Raw genomic sequence first — 18532 nt, forward strand, 5'->3', positions numbered from 1 at the left:
TTTCTTCCCCTTGGAGAGTTCTTCTTCTATAGCTTTGATTATCAAGGGAGAGACACTGTTGTGTGATTAAAAGTCATGTAACAGTGATTTTAGATTTTGGTATTGGAACACCTGGCTTCAAGTCCTGGTTCTGTCACTCACTACTGTTGAAATCTTAAGCAAATTTAATTTTGGTTTTCATGTCCTTGCAGTGCCATAATAAGACTTGCATTGCTGGATGTCTTGGTGGTTTAGTTGGTTAAGCATACCACTCTTGGTTTTTACTTAGGTCATGATCTCAGGGTAATGAGATCGAGCCTGGCATCTGGCTTAATGCTCAACAGCGAGTCTGCTTGAGATTCTCTTTCTTCCTCTCCCTCTGCCCTCCCTCAATTTGCTTTCTCTCTCTCTCTCTCTCTCTCTCATAAATAAATAAATAAATAAAATCTTAAAACAAAAGACTTGTTTTGTTGCAAAGAGCTACAGTGAGTGTTGTAGTGGCCCATGAACCATAAAATATCATATAAATGTCCATCCCTGCTGATATTCACCCAATTCAGATGCTTCCCATAGCCTTATTTCCAACCACAATTTCTCTGTACACTAGATTAGAATGTCTACAAGCTCGACTGATAATTGTCTCTAAAATGACTTGCCAGCATCTTCGACCTAATGCTCCCCCCAAACCACCTCAATACTTTTCCTCATTCTGTATCCTACACATGGGTATCCAATTCATTCTAGTCCTGTTGAATTTACCTCCACTTGTCTCCAAATATCCTTTATCTTTCACCCAGGTCATACTCTTGTCTCCTCTGATTGTTCTCCACCTTCCAGACAGAGTAATATTTTTAAAAGATATATTTGATTATGTCAATTCTACCTACATCCTTGAACTGAACCATCACACTCCCTAAGACTAAATATCTCTAGTTCCTTCAAATGTTTCTCAAGCAGCTGTAACTCAAAATCTTTTTTTTTTAAATATAGCAGGTACTGTGACACCCTGAATTGCCTACATTCTCTCTAATATAGCCTTACCACAGTAGAGGACGTTGGAATCGGGGCATTCTAAATCTTGTGTTGCCAGTAAATAGCACTTAAAGTATTCTACAATATTTGCTCTACCTTTTTACCCATGCTATGAAATTTGTTTGGGAAATACAAACACACACATGCACACACACATGGACACACACACACACACACACACACATTTCTTTGATGAGTGATCTCATTAGAATGTTATAATCTCTTGAGACATTTCTGGAACTGATTTTTTTTGCAATTTTTTGCTATCTACAAATGAAAATATCCTTATTCAAATAATTTGTAAGACATCTAATAGAGCAGAACAACAACACTTCATGAACACTCCTTCTCTCTGTCCTGTTAGGCAATAGTTTTGGACATTTTCCAATTGGCTTCAACCCAAGTACTTTCATATACCTTCAGTTTCTCTTTATATCCCCAAGGATATTTTGAGATACTTTGTTAAATATATTGGATTCATTTTATCTATGAATTTTTATAACCTTATCAAAAAAGTGAATGGAATTAGTTTCGGGTGAATCAATGTTGACCTTTTCCTAATTGCTTACTGAAAGTTATTTAAGAATTCTTGATCAGATTCTTATCTTAGGACTTGGTGTCAAAAATATCAACTTGCAGGGTACCTGGGTGGCTCCATGGGTTAAAGCCTCTGCCTTCAGTTCAGGTCATGATCCCAGGGTTCTCTGCTCAGCAGGGAGCCTGCTTCCCTTCCCCTCTCTCTCTGCCTGCCTCTCTGCCTACTTGTGATCACTATCAAATAAATAAATAAAATATTTAAAAAAAAATCAACTGGCCATTTTCCAAATATGTTTTCCTTTTTGTAAAAGTTAAAAATAGATGACTTTCTTTTAGGAGGCAAGTGTCTAAAAACCCAGGCTCACTGGGTCCCTTACATATTCATCATAATAAGGTCTGTCTGAATGGTTACCTCTTCTAACAAAAGCTCTCTACTTCCTCCTCCAACCCAGATTCTGAGTTCCTTCAGGCTGAGACTATGTCTTATTCATTATTGTGACCCTAGCATAACATAACATGTGTTCAAAAATACTTGTTTAATTGCTGACCTTATTCATTTCTAGTTTTCTGGAATCTCTATGACATGCTCCATAATTTCTAAAAGTCTCTGTACCATTTGGAGACCACATCTGAAAACTTCTTCTCCCCCTCAATAAGTCCATGGAATATAACTTGTTTAAGTCTAAAAATTAGGATTATTTGAAAAAGTAAGACCAACTCAAATCTGTCTACCTATCTTGGGCTTCCATTATTTTTTGTGCCTGATTCCAGAGCTCTCCCACTACCCTCTGTATCTTCTACTGCCTTTTCTCTTACCTAGAATGTCTTCTCGCTATTCAAGTATCACCTAGCATTTCTTACTGGAAAAGTATGCCCTCTTCCTCCTTCCCAAATAAGCCAACTCAAAATTCATTTATTTTCATGAATTCGCTTGGACTGTTCACAGCTGGCTTTAGCCATTGTGTTCAGAACGGACATTTGACATTTGTGCAATTAGTAGAAGATCATTAATATCCAAATCTGGAAAAATTCAAAGGATTGATTGTTCCAAATGGATTTTTAAATGTTCACCATTTTAAAAATTATAAATATGAATAATTGCTACAGTGGGCAGTGAGGGGTGATGGTGTGCTCTATGAGTGTTTGGTGGCCAGCCCACTTTGCACGGTATAAAAAGCAGTGCACATTATGAAAGGTGACTCAAAAATGACCCTGTCAGACAATGGGGACTTCAAACTGTCTATAAAGAAGGGCTTGGAGCAGCAATGTGGCTGAGGAGTGGTACTTGAAACTGCTTTTGCAGGAGTACCTGGGTGCTCAGTCAGTTAAGCCTCTGGCTCAGGTCATGATCCCAGAGTCTTAGGGTCAAGTCCTGCATTGGGCTCCATGCTCAGCAGGGAGCCTGCTTCTCCTCTCCCTCTGCTGCTCTCCCTTGCTTGTGCGTGCACTTTCTTTCTTAAATAAATAAATAAATAAAATATCTTTTAAAAAAAGAAAAAAACTGCTTTTGTAGAACGTTTTACATAATATAGCATTAAATCAAGAAAATACCACATGCCCACAGTGAAGACTAAAATTCTTTCTCCTGCCTTCCAAGCCTTTACTGGCTCTGGCTGGGCTACCACTCCTAGAAACTATTTCGTAAGTATAAAAATCTCAATTTTTATTGAAGAAGAACCATTTTCTACAAAGCAGGAGACTTTGGTAGGCTGAAAGAAATTTTTGAAAAGAAATGGTTTAGTGACGAGAATCAGGCAACATTGATGAACGTTTTCAAAAGGCTGTTCATTCACCGTACCTTATTAAAAAAAAAAAAAGATTTACTTATTTATTTCAGAGAGAGAGTATGTGAGAAGGCATAGAGGTAGGGGGAGAGGGAGAGAGAGAATCCTGAAGCAGACTCCTGCTGAGTACAGAGCCCTACACAGGACTTGATCCCAGGACCCTGAGATCATGAGCTGAGCCAAAATCAAGAGTTGGATGCTTATCTGACTGAGCCACCCTAGCACCCCTCATCTTCCCTTTTGGATTGTGCAGATGTACAACAACCAATCCCGATGCCCAATTATTTCATTACATATATTCTCTTGTTGTTGTTACACATATTCAATTTTTGGCAGATCAACAAGGATTCCCTATGAATTAAAATTTTCACTTTTTTTCCCATTATTTTACAACAGGTTTTATGTGTGTGTGTGTGTGTGTCATTGTATGTATGTATGTGTGTGAGTTTGTGTGTGACCATTCTCAAGGTTGAACATTTTGATTTTATGGGCAAGAATTAATAAGTAAAATACTGTTTTGTGTTTACATAATATACTACTATGCTTTTGGTAAAAAAATTTTCTTTTAGTTAATATGTCTTCAGTCAAAATGATTATAGATAATATAGTCTACAATAATTCAAATAATCTCTTCAAATTACATATAACATTATGTCTAGGATCTTTTGAATACTACTTTATTTCTTAAAAGCTTATATTCCATTCCTATGTACCAAATTATTATTTGTTTCAATCACCCCTCTATTTTGGAGTGAAATATCTCAACAAGAATTTCCTCTACACTAGAACAAGTCAGGTGAAGAAAATCTCTTCAACTGAACAGAGTATATAATGTATACACTTGAGATTCTTTAAAGCAAACCAACTAAGGACAAAAGTGCACACAGAATCCAGAATTCAGATTTCCACTCCAATTCTCTTTGTTTGATAATACTTTCTAGTTAGATAGCCTAACTGATCTGTTCCTCTGCTCATTTATTCTATCTGAATTAAAGACTGGAAATACTAACTTCTATGTGTTTTCTAGGCTACCCCAGCCTTTCAGGTTGAAACACTCCCTACCGCCCCCCATCCCGCCACTGGTTAAATGATTCCTTGTCTAATTCTTCCAATAGCAAATGGGTTGGATTAGGAGGCCCACTACGCCTTTGATGTACACTAACTCAGACTAAAGTGAGGCCTGAACAAGCCTGGTGGTACAGCACTTGACACTATAAACACTGGCCTTGATCCCTCCTGAGGCTGATTTAGACCATAGTGCCTAGCAGCAAAATATCTCCAATTAGAGAAACTTCTGTTGGAATTAATGATCCTAACTGCTTGTTTTTCAGAGTTTTCCCTTTATAAGATCCCTGGATTTTAGAAAAGTAGTCAATATCATTTTCTCTAGTTGTGGGATTAGGCCCTGCATATTGTCAAAATAGTTTTGTAGAAGAGAAAGACAGATTAGGCACACCAATTTTGTTTAAAATTTAAAAGCAAGCTTTGGAGCAACCTGGAACATATAATAGGAACATTCTAGCAAGTATGATTTACTTTTCTGATAAGAATAGACTATTATATTTTATTATATATCCCTCCTAACAAGTCTGGAATCAATTTGATGCATTTTTTTTTAACTTTCACATTCCTCCAAGATGTATCAATTAGGTGACTTAATTTAAAAAAACTAAATGTCAGAATTAGGGATGGCTCTTCCTCTGTTAGATGTCAGAATTCAGAAGATTGCCTCCCTATGGGTCATTTCTTCAGGATTTGACAATGAAATGTCAATTTGACAATGAAAGTCAAGCACATTTATATAAAAAGCCAAGTATGCTAAAATCGGCACATATGCAAACTGAGAAGGAATTTTACCCATATCTTGAATCAGAATTCTGTTCAACTATATTCTCTTTTTATCATCCTTGAATGAGGTATCATCATATTATCTCCAGAGTTAAGGTCTGCTCTCTGAACAATGGAAATTATGAACCAAATATTCCCTGACCTCCACCCCCCCTTTTTTTACTTGACTGCAAGAAGAATCATAGCTAAATTTATTCTTTGATGCCAATAAGTAACTCATCCTGTTATCTAGCACATTTTGCACCTTTTAAATTGAATTTAATTTTTTCTCTTTTCCTTTTAAAATTCAGTGTAGCTTAACAATTTCCAAGTGTGACCATACACATAACTGGAACAACAGTATTATGGGGCCCAAAGGCTAATGATCTCAAGAATTTGACAGCAATTAGTGGATTTGTCTTTAGAGAAAACCCATTTTATACACATTACATAGCTTGAGATTGTAGGAAAGCTGAAAATACCCTTTCCTATCCTGTGTACAGACGACGAGATCAGTACTGATAACATGCCAAGCAGAATTCAGATATACATTCGCATTATAAATACGAATTCTTTATAAATAAAGAAGTTTACCCCATCTGATTGATTGTGATAACTCTCAATGCAATGTTTAAGGTCAGACATCAAGGTGAGTAACAGACATGAATTTGAGGATAGTGTCACTCAGCTAACAGAAGAACTCTAGAAGCACAGAAGGTTACTATTAGATACATTATTCCTTTCCTTTTTTTTTTTTTTAAAGACTTTATCTATTTGACAGAGAGATACAGATCACAAGTAGGCAGAGAGGCAGGCAGAGGGAGAGGGGGAAGCAGGCTCCCTGCTGAGCAAGAAGCCCGATGTGGGGCTCAATCCCAGGACCCTGGGATCATGACCTGAGCTGAAGGCAGAGGCTTAACCCACTGAACCACCAGATGTCCCTAGATACATTATTTCACTCTGTTTTATAGTCCAATATTTGTTCCACATTTTGAAGATTCTACAGTTCTCTCTATGATCATGAAGATCTCTTGCTGTTACAACTGGCAAGACTCCAAATGGCATACCCAAAACATGATCAAATTACTTGCTGAAGGGTTTTGGGTGATTGATAAGCCCCCTGTATCCTCCCTCCGAGCTTGAACCAATGTAAGAAATAGATACAAAAGTTAGCCTGCCAAAAAAAAATTTTAAAAATCTATCAGCAAGAAATGCTAAAAGAATAGCTTCTGTGCTTAAAACCACAGCCAAAATGGACTTCCTGCCAGTTCCCCCATGTGTATTCCTGATTTATAAGATAAGCCAAAAGCAATCTATCTGAGCTATTATCTCAGCATCTTATAGAAATAGTTTTATTCAGGGGCTAATCCTAGGCTTCTTTGCCCTCTGATCCATTCCTCCCTTCCTCTTTTTTTTTTTTTTTTTTGTTAGTTTGTGTTCCTGTACCACAGAGATGTTGAGCCCTAAAAGTGGCATCTTCCCAAGGCCCCCTTTTTTGCAGGCATCTAACTGGAGAAGTCAGGGAGCGGGAGAAATCCTCTGGCTTTTCTCTTGCTCATGCCCTCCCATCTCCTGCCAGTGCCTTGGCTTGGTGAGATCTGCCTATGAAGAGTGGCAGCTCCCAGGGCTTTCTGAGCTCTCTTCCTAGGTGGCACCTTCTCTCATTTTTTGCATCCTTATTTCTCCATCACATTTCTTCCTCTTCTTTTCTCTCTCCCGTCCTCAGCTTCCTCATTCTCTTCTTTCTCCTTTTTTGTTTCTAATGGCACTTTCATCTTTACAATGGCTTTCTTCTTTGTCTTTTCTTCTCTGAATTCTCCAGGTTTGCTTTTCATCTTCTTCTCTTGTAATCCCTTCTATATTTTAGAGCTATTTTATTTTTTTTAAACACAGATTAACTGGAGGTAACATATTTAAGAGTATGAAGTACAATTTCTCTGCTCACTGATGTAATTAGCCTTCAAACAGATGTTTCTTAGCCATCCTCCACCCTATTCCATATACATGGATAAGTCTTCAGCTGTTTTCTTTTTCTTTCTTTTTTTTTTAAAGATTTTATTTATTTATTTGACAGAGAGAGATCACAAGTAGGCAGAGAGGCAGGCAGAGAGAGAGAGGAGGAAGCAGGCTCCTGCTGAGCAGAGAGCCTGATGCGGGACTCGATCCCAGGAAACCGAGATCATGACCTGAGCCGAAGGCAGCGGCTTAACCCACTGAGCCACCCAGGCGCCCCTGCTGTTTTCTTTTTTTTCAAAGATTTTATTTATTTGTTTGTTTGTTTGTTGGGGGGACAGGTGGAGAGAGAGAGAGAGAGAGTGGTGCGAGCACAAGCAGGGGAAGCAGCAGAAGGAGAGGGAGAAGCAGGCTCCCTGCTCAGCTGGGAGCCCTATGTGGGGTTTGATCCCAGGACTCAGATCAAGACATGAGCCAAAGGCAGATGCTTAACTGAGTCACCCAGGCGCTCCTTGTCGCCAGGCGCTCCTCGTCACCTGCTTTCTTTCTGATAATTTTACCTCTGAATACATCCTTTTTTTTTTTTCCCCTAAAGAATAGTCTAGGGGATGGGTGAGGGAACATTCAAATTAAGTTTGTGCTCTGAATACTTCTACTTTATATCTGTTATATTCTGAGCCTGAAGAGTATATAGTTTCCTTGATTTTTTACCCAAAGAGGCCTGGGATGGTACAACCCCTTAAGTCACAAACTCTCTGAACCCCATTCACCAAACACCATCTTTCTGGCCATGAGCCAAGACCTCTTACCATAAAAATGACCTCTCTTTCAGGCTTCTTCCTTGGATCCACCTTTCATAGTGTAGAATGAATGTGTCTAATACTGCCCCCTTCCCTGTACTTGCCTGTGTTCTTAAATCTCATCACTGTAACCAAAGGATCATTGGATTTGTGTTTGAGAATTGTGACCCTTTCTTTAAGGGGAAACTGTATCCTGCCTGAGGTTGGAGGATAAATGTGTTGGCTCTCAGCACCCTCCCTCATCATAATTCAAATTTCATAATATTTGGCAGCTTTCCTCATGGTTTGAGGTTAGGGCTATTTTCTTTTTTCACTGAAGATGGCTTTTTGTCCCCTCTGTTTTTATATTTTATTGCTGCTGTTGGGGAATTTCAATAACAGGGAGTAGGGCAAAAATTACTTTCTTCTCCTCGTTTAATCATAAATGAGAATTTGAAAGATCAGGAGAAACTTCGGAGCTAAACTTTTAAGTCAAAATTTATGTTTCTCAAAAAAAAATTATGTTTCTCTTACCATGTATATTGAATATGTGTCTTTTAACTTTATAATAATGGCTGTACCAGACCCCTTCATTTATTTTAATAAATAGTTTAGATCTCAAAACTCATAGTTCACGTAATACTACTTATCAGGTTAGATGAGAGCAGAATGCAAACTATGTTATAACACAGAATCACTATCTTTAAGAAATTATATATCTCATATATAAAATATGAGAAAAAGAAAGAAATGCCTGACATATAGTACGTACTCAAAATTAAAGTTTCCTTCCTTCAGTGAATAAAAGAGGTTAGAATTATCAATACATCTACTGAGGCTTCTACCTCTCTGTGGAGACCTACTAATAAGAGATGTTATTTTTATAATAAGAGCAGGGCCATGGGCAGCTGGGTGGCCTAGTGGTTAAGCGTCTGCCTTTGGCTCAAGTCATGATCCCAGGATCCTGGGATTGAGCCCTGCATTGGGCTCCCTGCTCGGTGGGAAGCCTGCTTCTCCCTCTCCCACACCCCCTGCTTGTGTTCCCTCTCTCGCTATGTCTTTGTCAAATAAGTAAATAAAATCTTAAAAAAAAAAAAAAGAGCAGGATCAATATGTAGTTTGCATGCTGTTTTTTGCTCTTCCCAGCCACACAAATCTTGGAATAAACTTGCTAATTATATACAATTAATATATCTTTCAAACAAAAAGCTGTGGGGATGTGTTAGTCAGTGTTCCTTCTAACAGTCTTGCAGAATAAGATCCCAGAATGCTAAGTGCAACCCAAATCCTCTTGTTTCCCACACACACCACACCAGATCAAGGCTTAGAAGGTTGTTAGCAAACACAATCACAGACTAAAAGTGCTCTTTCTTTCCTTTGCTGTCCTCATGTTATTAGATTACATGTCCAACGCCAGTCGTTCCTTCCAACTCCACTTAAGCCCTATCTCCAGCTGACTTTGCACTTCCACAGGATCCAACAGTCACTCCACAAGTTGGATAATATGCAAAGTCTGAGAAATTATAAAACATATCAGTGCAACTCAGATAAATCTACCTTTTTTATTTCAAGCAAAGAATTAGGTAGAAGGACCACTAATATCTCCTGACAAAATGATTTCTAAATCCCATAAACATTGTTGATAGGCTGATTATTTGGAAAGTAATCTCTTCCAAAAGGTCTGGAGTATCACAAATTTTAAAATGTCAAAGTTGTTTGGGATGTACCCTGTATTCTCCAACAGGGATGGTGTACTATAAAACCACTTTTGATTCTAGGCCTGAGATTGTAGGTCTTCTCTCCTAAAATCACCAAATCTTCCTCTCTCCAGCAATGGAACTAAGTAATTAATTAATGACTGATCAATGGTTGCCAGGTGCTGAGAGAACAGAGTTGAACAGGCTGACATGCTTACCTTTAAATAGTTGTTAGCTGAAAATTTTAAGGTCTTTCCAAATGCTACTTAATTCTTACTATAACCCTAGAAAGTAGGTATCATTTTGCCCAATATATGGGTTAGAAACCGGGTTCACATCAGGTCACTGACTTGTCCAAAGACAGACACTTATCATTGTGGAGCCAGGAGTGGAATAGGTGGTCAACTCCAAAACCCATGCACTACACCACTGCCTGGCAGGAATGCCCAGTGATGGTGAAGAAATGAAAGAGTGGATATCAACACTGACTGGAAGAACTTACCTGATGGTTCACTCAGGAAAGGAAGGGGAAGAAAGCAAACCACCTGACCAGTGGGACCCTGGACGTTCTTAATGTTGGCACAAAGTGTTCTTTTCTCATCCTATCTTTGATAAGATCTGCTCCATCCTGACGATTATCATCCCTTTCCACGTCCCAGGTCAAAATGTGAACAATGGGGTAGATGCTACTGGGCATAAAATTTCAATAAACAAAATGCTTTATATTAAGTAGAATTATTCATCAATGAGCTACTGCATGTCTAAGCATGGCATCTAACACAGAAACCATAAAATAAAAAGACCCAATTAACTATAGTTAAAAAAAGAAGAAGAAGAAGAAAGAAAAACCGAAAGAAAATTTTTAAAATTTAAAAATACTTGTTAAATATATGGCAAGGGCAAAAAGTTATTATCTTTAATGTTCATTCATTCAATTATTATTTACTGAGCACCTACTGTATGTCAGGTTCTGTTTCTCGGTATCATGGATGTGAATAAGACCAAGTCCCAGCCCTCATGGAGTCAACAAATCAACCAGACCTACCCTAAGACTCCAAGAGAAAAACAATTAGAATACATAAACAAAAACAGAAATACAATTGGTAAATAAATTAAAACAAGCTTTTTTTGTGTACCAAATTAGCAGAAGTTTCAAATTTTGTGGTGTTGGCAAGGGTGTGGAATATGGACTTGGCCACTTACTTATCTGAGAGTGGGTTTCAACCAGCTCTTAATGATAAAACCCAAACTGTCCCCAAGTTTAGCCTGAACACATTTAAAATACTAAGATGGCAAATGACATACCCAATAAGGGGTTAGTATCCAAAGTAGATAAAGAACTGATAAAACTCAACACTTGAAAAACAAATGACCCAATTAAAAAATGGGCAAAGGATGTGAACAGAAATTTCTCCAAAGAAGACATACAGATGGCCAACAGACACAAGTAAAGATGTTCAACACCCCTTATTATTGGGGAAATGCAAATCAAAACTGTAAGATATCAGAATGGCTAAAATCAAAAACACAAAAACAACAACAAACGTTGGTGAAGAGGTAGAGAAAAGGAACCCTCATGCGCTGTTGGTGGGAATGCAAACAGGTATAGCCACTGTGGAAAACAGCATGGAGGTTCCTCAAAAAGTCAAAAATAGAATTACTATATAACACAGTAATTGCAATGTTGGGTATTTACCCCCAAATACAAAAACACTAATTCAAAGGGATATATGCACTAGTATATTTCTAGCAGCATTATGTACAACAGTCAAATTAGGGAAGCAGCCCAAGTGTCCACTGATTGATGAAGAGATAAAGAAGAGGTAGTACAGAAGTAAAATGGACTATTACTCAGCCATAAAAAAGAATGGGATCCTGCCATTTGCAACAACATGGATGGAGCCAAAGAGTATAATGCTGAGCTAAATAAGTCAGTCAGAGAAAGACAAATACCATATGATTTCACTCACATGTGGAATTTAAGAAACAAAACAAATGATCAAAGGGGAAAAAGAGAGAGAGACAAATAAAGAAAGAGACTCTTTAACTATAGAGAACAAACTTATGGTTACTAGAGGGGAGTGGGTGGGGGTTTGGGTGATGGGGGCTGAGGAGTGCACTTGTCCTGATAAGCACTGGATGATGTATGACAGTATCAGATTACTATATTGTACACCTGAAACAAATATAATACTGTATGTTAACTAGACTGGAATTAAAATGAAATGAAATGAAATGAAAATTTTTATACCTGCAGATTTTGCATTCATTAAGCATTTCTGTAAGCACTTACTGTATACCAGGCAGTGCTTTGAGGTACTGAGGACCCAAAGATGAAGAAAATGTAGAAAGATCTGGGCCCTGAAAGAGCTTAGTCAAGTCAGGGGGACAAATGAAATTTTTTTAAAGTAATAGTTTCATATATGTTCTAGCACAAAGAAAAAAAAGGCTAAAATGTATATTCCTGGGCTCCACCATGGAGATTCTGAATCCATCGATCAGAAATGAGATCCAAGAAAGGTCTCTTGACTACTACAGGGTATTGTGGTGCAAGTCACCTCAGGCCAAACTGGGGCACAAAATGGTCTAGACTATGGGTGGGGCTGAACCAATGGTCCCAGCAATAGGACTTTGCAGGGCTTAACAGTCAAATGCAGAATGTCTTGGTCAATTAGATTTGATTAATTGATGGAATATTTCAGTGATAAGATAGAAAAGGATCAAGTCACACTTGCTACTGGTGGGCTTTGACACTGGGTTACACACAGTTCAGCTTTGACAATTCATCCTCTTTGGCACAGCAAGTCAACCATTTTTAAAAAAACCTACCCTAAGGACATAATCAGGTTTTAGTCAAAATATTAGTAGGATTACAGAAATTATTTAAGAGTTCTGAATAAATAAGAAGAGGATGAAGCTATTCTTAATTACTTTTCCTTAGAATGCTGGCTAGGGGTAGAGAACACTGAGGGAAAGAGTGCTCCACTCTGTGTCCCTCAGATTCAGGCTGTTTTGCAAATGTTTTCTGGTTACCATGACAACTTCTGGATGTCTCTGTATAAATGGGAAATTGGGAACCTCATTTAAAAAAAATGATTAGTGTGTTCTTTTTATCCTGGTAAGCTCGTTCTGTGCTGACAAATTATATTCTGACAGCTAGGTTGTAATCTAAAACATACTTTTTTAGAGGCTCTGAATAATAAAGTGTTTCCAGGGGTTCCTTTATATTTTTATGTATTTGCTTTCAATGAATTCGAGAGATAAACTGAAGCACTGAATACCTGCTATACTTTTTAAATAACTCAGAAATATGTCCTCCCTTGAAAAAGTTGATGTATGTCACTTTGATTATTGTACTTGTGAGATATAATAAAAGGAAAGAGCAAAAGCTTCTAAATCAGTCAGACTTGAAGATGAACCATGACCCTGTCACTTGCTAGTTAGTTGTGTGACCTTGGGTAAGTAGTCTAACTCTTTGAGGCTTGGTTTCCAGCTATAAAATAAGAACAAAAATAATATATACATACAAGTGTTCACAGCAATGCCAAGTCTATTGAGCAGGTTCTCAATATAACATGGTGGCTATTACTACTAAAGAAAAAATAAAAATCAAGCAGAGAAACATCTAAAACCCATCAGACTTGGTTTAAAAGAAATTGGGCTTTACCTAGAAAAACAATGAATATATAAAAAAATAAGGCAAAACCAGCATCATTAGGATTGAACTTTGTCAGGTTTTAGCTATATATGATACTATTATTAGCTACACAGCACTAATAGGAAAACACTGTTGGAATTCTGTAAGGTGGTGGAACATGACAGATCCTCTGGCACAAAAAGTTTAAAGTCCTCAAAATTTTAGAAAACAATAGTCTGAAAATATACCATCAGCTAAAGTTAATGCATAACTTTGAAATATCAAATAGCCAAGCTTTTAAATAATAGAGGTCATGGTGAACCAGGGCCAGGAGCTCTCCCTCTGTAACCTATTCAAGATGAGAGAATGTAATTGTGAGGGGAAGGCCTTGGTTTCTGTAGGGATGAGTCACCTCTAGAGGAAGGTTAGCATCATGGCAGGGACAGGTTTCTCTATTTGTTTTCTAACAGCAGGTACGAATTAAGTTTTTCTCTCTTTCATAGTTGGTTGGTGGCCAGGACTCAGTTATATCCTGTATCTCTAGGTTTGCTCTTTATTAAACAGTGTATGGAGGATAAGGATTTTTAGTAGGGAATTCTAAATCTTTTGTCATTATACTCCCTAATTCTGAATCCACTTTTATTTCTTAAGCTTCAATTATCATGACAAATAAGAGCATGGTGGATGATCACATGGGCAATGAATGTTGAAGCAAAACACAAATGCAAAACATTAAAGCAAAACAAGGTATTTGGAAATTAAAAAATACATAAAACTTTCTTTAAATGCAAATAATAATTTCAAGGTTCTTAAATCCATGCTATATGTGGCACACAAGCTCAACCTATATAAGTTAGTCTATTGGAAAGTATTCATGCAGAACTGGCAAAATAAACAAACAAACAAACAACAGCAAAACCAAAAACCCAAAGTAACAGATGTCAGCAGCACGCTTTCACTATCTGATTTTGGTTTCCATTTATTTATTTTATATCTAAAGCAGTACAATCTGGAGAGTAGAAATGGACAGGAAGAAAAAGTCATTTGATAGAGATTTTCTCAGACATCTTATCCCCCCCGCTTACTAACCTTACCTAATGCTTGTTATTTAAGACAAGGTAAAACAGGGAACTCAGGGAGCATGGTTTAAAAAGGAAAGTGCCAAGAATATAGAATGGGGAAAAGGCGGTCTCTTCAACAAATGGTGCTGGGAAAAGTGGATGGTTACATCCAAAAGAATGAAACTGGAGCAGCTTCTTACACCATACACAAAAATAAACTCAAAATGGATTATAGACCTGAATGTGAGACCTGAAACCATAAAAGTCCTAAAAGAAAACATAGGCAGTAATCTCTTTGACACTGCCCTTAGCAACATATTTATGGATATGTCTCCTCAGGCAAGAGAAACAAAACCAAAAATAAACTATTGGGACTACACCAGAATAAAAAGCTTTTGCACAGCAAAAGAAACCATCAACAAAACAAAAAGGCAACCTAGTGAATGGGAGAAGATATTTGCAAATGATAAATCTGATAAAAGGTTAATATCCAAAATATATAAAGAACTGATACAGCTCAACACTCAAAAAATAAATAATCTAATTTAAAAATGGGCAGGGAAAAAAAAAAAAAGAACATGCTCACTCAGTAATTAACATGCGAAAAACCCCAAAAATGGTTAGAAGACATGAACAGACATTTCTCCAAAGAAGACATACAGATGGCCAACAGACACATGATGATCATCATCACTTACCATCAGGGAAATACAAATCAAAACTACAATGAGATATCACCCCTCACCTATCAGAATGGCTGGTATTAAAAAGACAAGAAATAACAAGTATTGAAAAGGATGTGAAGAAAAGGGAGCCCTTGTGCACTGTTGGTGGGAATGCATACTGGTGCAGCCACTCCAAAAAGGTTCCTTGAAAAACTAAAAATAGAACTCCCATATGATCCAGTAATTCTACTATTGAGTATGTATGCAAAGAATAACAACAAAAAAAATTCAAAAAAGATATAGGCATCCCTATATTTATTGCAGCATTATTTATAATAGCCAGGATATGGAAGCAACTCAAATGTCCACCAGTAGATAATGGATAAAGAAGATGTGGTCTGTAGAAGCAACGGAATATCACTCAGCCATTAAAAAGAACGAGATCTTGCCACTTGCAACAACATGGATAAACCTAGAGGGCATCATGCTAAATGAAGTTAAGTCAGACAGAAGGACAAATCCTATGTTCTCTTACTTTTATGTGGAATCTAAAAAACAAAATGAATAAATAAAACTCTTAAATACGAATAGACTCTTAATACAAAGAACTCTTAAATACAAAGAACAAACTGGTGGGATGCCAGAGTGGAAGTAAATGAGGATGGGCAAAATAGGTGAAGGGGATTAAGAGGTATAAACTTCGAGTTATAAAATAAATAAGTCACAGAGATGAAAAGTACAGCATAGCAAATATAGTCAGTAATACTGTAGTAACATTGCATGGTGCCAGTGGTGACCAGACTCATGGTGGCAAGCATTAAATAATATACAGGCTTGTCAAATCACTTTGTTGTATGCCCAACACTAATGTAACATCACAAGTTAACTATATTTCAATTAAAAAATAAACAGAGAAGGAAATGCCAGTGGTAATAATAAGCTATTCATTTGGGGAACTCTTTCCACACCACCCCCACACCCATTCCTTTACTTCACTGTCACTGGGTGAAAGATTTGTGACTATTCATCTTCAGTCAGTAACTGGTTGGGGTCAGGGCCTCTGTCCAAGCTTAGTCAGTCCTGGCTCCTGTGTAGGGCTTCCAGGTGAAATATAGGCACCCAGTTAGGTCCAAATATAAGATTAGCAATAAGTAAGATTTAGTATAAATATATCCCAAATATTGCATTGAGGCATACTTACTACATTCCATGGCAGTATTTGCAAATCTGCCAACAACAGGGGCAAATACATACAGCCCATCTCATGTTCCATGTATTGTTCTAAATGCCATATAAATATTAATTCCCTAAATACACAAAAATATATGGATATGTAAACATATGCTGATGTTTGGATGATCTGAGGTTAGGAATAATGAACTGTGTATTTTTAAATTTTAAAAGCTATGCAAAAATTCCTATGATTAAAACAATTAAGGAGTTTTCATTGGTTATCTGTAAACTAATTTGCAGAATTTTCAATATCAAAGTTGTGAGTCTAGATTTCAGTCCCTGCTCATTAACTAAGCCAAATAACCTTGGGAAAGTTTCAATTCTCTGAATCTAAGATTTTTTATCTGTAACATGAGATTTGGATGAGATTCTTTTTAAGGTTGTGCTGTCGCTAAAATTCTATTAGATCTTATAATATGCGAAAGCAACTTGCAGAGAAAAGTTTATTACCTCCGCAATCATTCTGTTCGTGTCTCCTAAGAAGAGCAAATTTAGAGCTTCTTCCTCCGTGGCTGCCTGATGGAGAGACAGGTTTTTCAGGTGAATGTTCTGATCAGGGTCCTCCAATATTGTCACTTTCCTAGGGAAATGGGAAGCAACAAAACAAGGGACTTTGAGAATGAAAAGAACTTGAGGTCTTCTTATAGGTTTATTTTTAAAATGCTGTAGAATACTACATCTTGAACTTATAAACTCAAACAATACACAAGACACCATACAGTACTGGATTCACATCAAACACCGACATCCCCTTGATAGTACTATTAAATAGTTTGGGGGCTGAAAAGTATATCACAAGCTCCTTCTGTCTTTGCAATCATCACTAAACCATACATATTGTTGCTCAATTAAAAATGCAAATAAATAATCTTCTACCTATATATCAGAAAAGTTGGCCACATTGCTTTTTCTCTGTCATAATTCAGTTTCTTACCTAGAAAATGCACGGATTCTTCTTCTGATTTTTCCCTTTTGTTCAATTTCATATCACTTTCAATTTACATAACCTTTCAAACTGGTTAGCTCATCAATTTAAACATGCTGGAAATTGAAGTATCTGTCATCTTTCCCGCAGTTATTACCTTGTCTAGTTTTCTTATCAAGATGAGTTTTAAAATCCTCAAGAAGTTTTATAATAAAGTTTTAGTTTGTCATTATTATTTTCATGTCCATCAAATGTATTTCTTGATCCTTTTTTGTAAAAAAATTTTTTTTTTTTTTATAACATAGCATTTCCCTCCATTACATCCTTATGGCCAAAGCTTTAGGTCTGGAATTATGTTCATCTATTACAACTGCCTTCATTTTCTTCCCAAGTGAATCTTAACCCTGTTTCCCGAGTTGGATTGTCAATACTCTCCTTGGAGTCCTTTTAGGACTTTCTGCGACTGAATACAATATGAACTCCCTATACTCTGCTTCAAAGACCCACCGACTCAAGCAATAAAATTACTAGAGAGAGTTCCCTTCTGACTCTCGAGTTTCACCTCCTTGATTTTCTTAAGAATTGTTAAGGAAAGAAAATCTTATAATTCACTAGTACTGCCAAAAAGTACCTTGGCTTATCTGCACTTGCTTAAGGCATTCAGAATTGATACAAGTGAAGGCTGGCATCATCTAGCATTACTTCTCCTTTAAAAATATAAATAGCCAATGGACTTGTGTCACTTGTCTATAAAATCACATTTAGAATACCTTAAAAATAAAGATTTGCAAATATCATTATTTTTCTTCCTTCCATTTGGTAAAAAGGTCATCTGAGCTTTCATATGTAGTTTGTGGGTAAGATACTAACTGACAGAAGAAAATGTAGTTCTAACAGCACATCTGTGACCAATATGTCACTAATAATATAGTCCTTTGCCAAGTTTTGGACTTCTTTTTGTCTCCTTCAACAATACCAACTAAGATGGAAAAAGATCTCTTCCCTTAATGAAAACAAGTGTATTTTATTTATTTTTCAACAAGATTCATAAGTGAACATATTAAAAATGCTTAAGAGTTGAAAAATGCTTGGAAAACATGAAGGCATTTTTAACTGAAATGGATGAATTGTCGCCTATTTTTAGGAACCCTCTCTGTTCCTTAAACTTTAGATCCACCCTGACTTTCTAAAGTGCTCGAGAAGGTTTAGCTAAATTCAATCACTAGGGACACAGAAGTCAGAATTCTTCCTAAATCCACTGTTTCTGGATGCAAGAAATTAAGTAATACTGGAAGGAAGATGAAAACAGGAAACAAGGGAGGAAATGGTACATTCAGAATTAAAATAGAAGAGAGTTTATTTTCAACACAGAGATAAAAATCAATTCTCTAACTCTGAGGCCAAGCCATCTGTGATACATGTT

General features: G+C 36.9%; 1 protein-coding gene across 5 annotated transcripts in view; it reads right to left on the minus strand.

The window, feature by feature from the left end:
• Window positions 1–18532, minus strand: part of KIF6 (kinesin family member 6) — a 505895-nt gene that overhangs the window by 289363 nt on the left and 198000 nt on the right. For 4 of the 5 annotated variants that reach the window (XM_032339835.1, XM_032339836.1, XM_032339834.1 and 1 more), the window contains one exon: window positions 16635–16764. The exons of the other annotated variant lie outside the window; for it this stretch is intronic. In XM_032339835.1, the coding sequence (XP_032195726.1) occupies window positions 16635–16764 (130 nt within the window). The remainder of the gene's footprint in view (window positions 1–16634; window positions 16765–18532) is intronic. 5 annotated transcript variants of the gene reach the window in all.

This window comes from Mustela erminea, chromosome 4 (genome assembly GCF_009829155.1).
Source record: "Mustela erminea isolate mMusErm1 chromosome 4, mMusErm1.Pri, whole genome shotgun sequence".
NCBI classification, from domain to species: Eukaryota; Metazoa; Chordata; class Mammalia; order Carnivora; family Mustelidae; genus Mustela; species Mustela erminea.